Source organism: Notolabrus celidotus, chromosome 6 (genome assembly GCF_009762535.1).
Source record: "Notolabrus celidotus isolate fNotCel1 chromosome 6, fNotCel1.pri, whole genome shotgun sequence".
Taxonomy (NCBI): domain Eukaryota; kingdom Metazoa; phylum Chordata; class Actinopteri; order Labriformes; family Labridae; genus Notolabrus; species Notolabrus celidotus.
In genome coordinates, this window is record NC_048277.1 from 26,854,842 (window position 1) to 26,859,222 (window position 4,381).

The 4,381-nt window shown below is 40.3% G+C and overlaps 1 protein-coding gene across 1 annotated transcript; it reads left to right on the forward strand.

Moving 5' to 3' along the window:
- Positions 1–319: 319 nt before the first annotated feature.
- LOC117814038 (galanin receptor 2a) lies at positions 320–1,243 on the forward strand. Its single transcript, XM_034685147.1, has one exon. The coding sequence runs from the start codon at positions 320–322 to the stop codon at positions 1,241–1,243; it is 924 nt and encodes a 307-aa protein (XP_034541038.1).
- The last annotated feature ends 3,138 nt before the right edge of the window (positions 1,244–4,381 follow it).

The window sequence follows — 4,381 nt, forward strand, 5'->3', positions numbered from 1 at the left end:
AAGGATTACCTGTCATCGGAGTTAATGTCTTTGTTAAGAGATAAACAGTTACTGAAGTTACATTTTTGAATAAATGTGCCCACCTCTGAAACTATTATGTTTGTTTAGAGATCAATGTAACATAATTAAATGTCTATTCTTTTTATCCAATCACCAAATTCCCTTCAATGCTGACCATATCGTCTGAATGCCAAAGCAACAAAAACTTAAAAAGCTTTGACAACAAAAAGTTAGGAGCTTTTTTTTTTTTTGAATATTTCTGAAAAGATAAGTAAATTATTATTTTTCAATTTAAAGGTGATGTCAGGTCGGTGATAATATGGCTGTCCCCAACACCTACGGGCTGATTTTTGCCTCTACCTGCGGAGTGATTCTGGGCATTGGGCTTTGTGCCAACCTGCTTGTCTTCTCTCTGTTTGCCAAATACAACACTCTGCGTAAGAACCGACTCGACATCCTCCTTCTCAGCATGACTCTGGCCGACTTCCTCACCCTCCTGCTCATCCCCTTCACTCTGCATTCTGCTGTAAGTCACTCCTGGCCTCTGGGTGACACCTCCTGCAAAGTCTACCAGTTTCTCCTTGCCTTTAGCCTGGCCGCCAGCACCTACTCCCTGTGTGCCGTGTCCATGACCCGTGCCATGATCATCACCAACCCGTACCAGCCACCTACGATGGACCTGGTCATCCTTATGTTTATACTTGTCTGGGCCCTCAGCTTCTTCATCAGCTTGCCCCTGCGTATGTTTGCCAACAAAGACAGCCTGGGCCCGACCTTGGCAAACTTTACCTTCTGCCTCCCAACTATTCATGATCACCACTACCAAGTGGTCCTGAGCCAGTTTGTACTTTACTACTTTGTCCCAATGCTGGTCATTGCCTTCAACTATGTTCGGCTGGCTCTCTTTCTCCACAAGAGCCCGGTGATGTCTGTGTCCAGTGCAAGGAATACACGCCGTGCCAATGTAATGGTGTTTTTGGCTGCTGCTACTTTCTCAGTGTGCTGGTTGCCTGGTTATGTGCTGGAGCTGTGTGTGTACCTGGGTTTGTATCGCCACGGACAAGCTTGGGAGATGTTTTACTTTGTCTGTACTGTGCTACAGTACCTGCATCCCTGCATCAACCCTGTGCTCTATGTGCTGCTGTCAAAGCGCTACCGCCACACGAGGGCAGCCTGGCTCTTCAACTGCAACAGGAACAGAGTGCAGCCACAGGTCATCAGTGTCACTACAGACAGCTTTTAAATGCAGCTCATTTGTTCAAGCATCAAGCAATGAGTGGCTCACGTTTTACATACTCTGTTTATATACATCAGCTACTTTTGTGAACATTGATACACCGGTAGATGTAATGGTGGATATTTTTTTATATATGAGGAATAAATGTAAAAATAAAACAATGATAGAAACAGTGGTGGACAAAGAGCACAGCTTCATTACTTAAGACAAAGTATAGATACTCCGTGTCAAATATCACTCCAATACAAGGGAAAGTTTCTCTGTCAAATTATTACTTGAGTTAAAGTACTGGAGTACTTGCTTTTAAAAATACTTAAGTATTCAAAGTACTTCTTAAAAAATCTGTGCAGTAAAGACTACATAGGAGTACATTCGCTTACATTCTGTTTATTTAGAAAACATTACTTGAAATCTCTAACAACTATACCATGGAATAAAAACAGGAAATAATTTACTCCAAGCACAGACAACTTAGTTTGAAATGTTCATCTGTAATGAAACAAATGTTACATATCTCAACACGCTTTCTCAGGTTGGACAGTGAATTTTTGTATGTTTGGGCAGAGTGGGAAACAGGGAGAACATTTCAAACGATACGTATCATTCTTCATTTCAAAAACCTCTAACACGGGCTGAAGATATGACCATGGGTGCTCAGGTGGAGAATTATAGACATCATTACCACCTCTAAATGAACTGTCTGATCTGAGTGAAATCTGCTCTGTGTTTGCTCCATGTTCAACCGTGGAGACGCACGATATACAGGTACGACTAAACCACTGAGACAAACAGAACTACACAAACACATTTTACTGTCTTAGGGATCAGATTTCAGAAAAGAGAAGGAAATTCATGAGCTTACATCAAAGCAAAAGTAGTGAGTAACTAGAGCACTGATAGAAATGTAGTGGAGTAAAAGTACAATAATTGTCTCCTGAATGTAGTGGAGTATAAGTAATAAGTACCCCCAAAAAATAATACTCAAGTTAAGTACAGTACTCAAAAAATGTACTTTAGTACAGTACTCAAGTAAATTTACTCTGTTACTGTCCGTCACTAGATATAAATAAAAGCCAGGTACTTTTAAGGCTGTGTCAAAACCAAATTTACTCAAAACATTTACTAGTAACTACAAAAGACAAAAAGAAAACTCATCAAAATCAATACTATATCATGGCAATATTTTGTCACATTGACTGAGCACTTAAATGGGATCCAGAAGGCATAGATTCAAATCATCCAACAAATGTGCAGTGCAAGCAATGAAACTTTTAAACAACAACGCCAGAGAACTGATAAAACATATTTTGCACACCAGAAAACAGCAAAGGGTAGTCTTCATGATCACATTTGTCAGCAGCGTTAGGACCAGTTTCATGCCCAGCAGCTTACTGCAACGACAATATAATGAGAGTCTGTGAAGGTTCTCAGTCATCCAGGTCATGGTTATCCAAAGCTTGATCCGTAAGGCAACTGGACTGGTAGAAATTCTTGAAGACGTTTCACCTCTCCTCCGAAAGGCTTCTTCAGTTCTGACCAGACTGGGGAAGAGCTCGAAGACTGTTAGTGGCTTATATCTTCGAGCTCTTCCCCAGTCTCTGAACTGAAGAAGCCTTTCAGAGGAGAGGTGAAACATCTTCAAGAATTTCTACCAGTCCAGTTGCCTTACGGATCAAGCTTTGGATTACAATGAGAGATTTCACTTGATGTTTTCATGTCAGACCCTACATTTACATTGAATTCATTTTAAATGGAATACATGTAATGGATCCAGGAATCATGAGCCCTATGATCCACAAGAACTTGGCTTCATAACTAGTAACAAAAACCATTGGGTGAGATGCAGTCACTTGACTGAATACAATCTAATTGAGCCATCAAGGGAGACACTTTTACAACTTAGAGGCTCAAATCGAATGCCTGGCTAAAGGACAAGATTGTGTTATCTAACAGTGTCATTAAAGAAGTTTGTTAAGTTGTTAGTGGTTTTATTTGATGCTTCTGATAGGTTGCATCGTCATTGCACTACGCTTCAATATAGACAGGTGTAATGCTTTTTCTATACCAACATATCTTTCAAACTGCATTTAAGTGTACCAGAGATGACTGTTGGGTCATGTTTTATATTATGTTTTATCATGCAGCCACAGAAATACAGTTTAAAGCTGAAAGGTTGTGTGGAAGGTGTCTTAGTTGAACAGAAAGCAAGGAGATGAGGAAAGGGAATAACAAGTCTGGCTGCGTTCTGGCGGCCGCTGCAGTAACAGGAGACAACCTGCCCCACCCTCTGTCAGCTTGCCCCCTGACTTTTGGCCTTCTCTTTAGCATACAGCGAGGGCAGCTGGCCTGACTCGTACAGACCGTCATCTGTAGACCATCAGCATGTCAGATACAGTGAGGCAATAAAGAACACGTGCTCAGGCACTTCAAGCAAAACCAGGGAACGAACATCCGAGTGTAGAGATGCCTCTGCAGTCTCTGAATGAAGCCAGATTATCCATGAACAATAAGAGCAAACATAAGTCTCATTACTCTCGTAAACTGCTCTGTGAAATGCTCTCATGCGCTATTTGTTTTATTTCACTTACCTCAGCTAAATGTCTGTGTAATAGAGTACTTTCTGTGTTAAGTGTTAAGCCACCTCAGAATGTGAATTATTAGCTTCTTATCAACAGACAATGGGACTGACTGGCCTTTAAAAAAGTCAAAATTCTTAACTCTAAATGTTTTCTGAGAGTACCTCCATCATCACCTCCGTTTACCACAAAGTGACCCTATCCCCAAAAATGAACCACCAACCCAAAGCGAAACGAACATTCACTTTCATATCTATATGAGTTTCTTTTAAATAAAAAGAGGTTATTCTTTCACACTCTCGGGAATGATGGTTTCAAGGTAATGACTTGTGAGACAAATGTTTTGTCTGAACTAAAATAAAACCACATTAGATCTGAGCCACTTCTTTGATCACCTGATTGCGAATCAATGAGTTTTCTGTCTTCATTCTTTTTTTCAATCTTTACTAAAATGAAAATCAAGCAATATCTTTAGATAAACATTTACCCTTTTATTTTCATCCTATCAAATTTGACACATTACTACTTCCAGTTTTGCTTCACACATGTTTTGTGTCTTGCTTAGGGG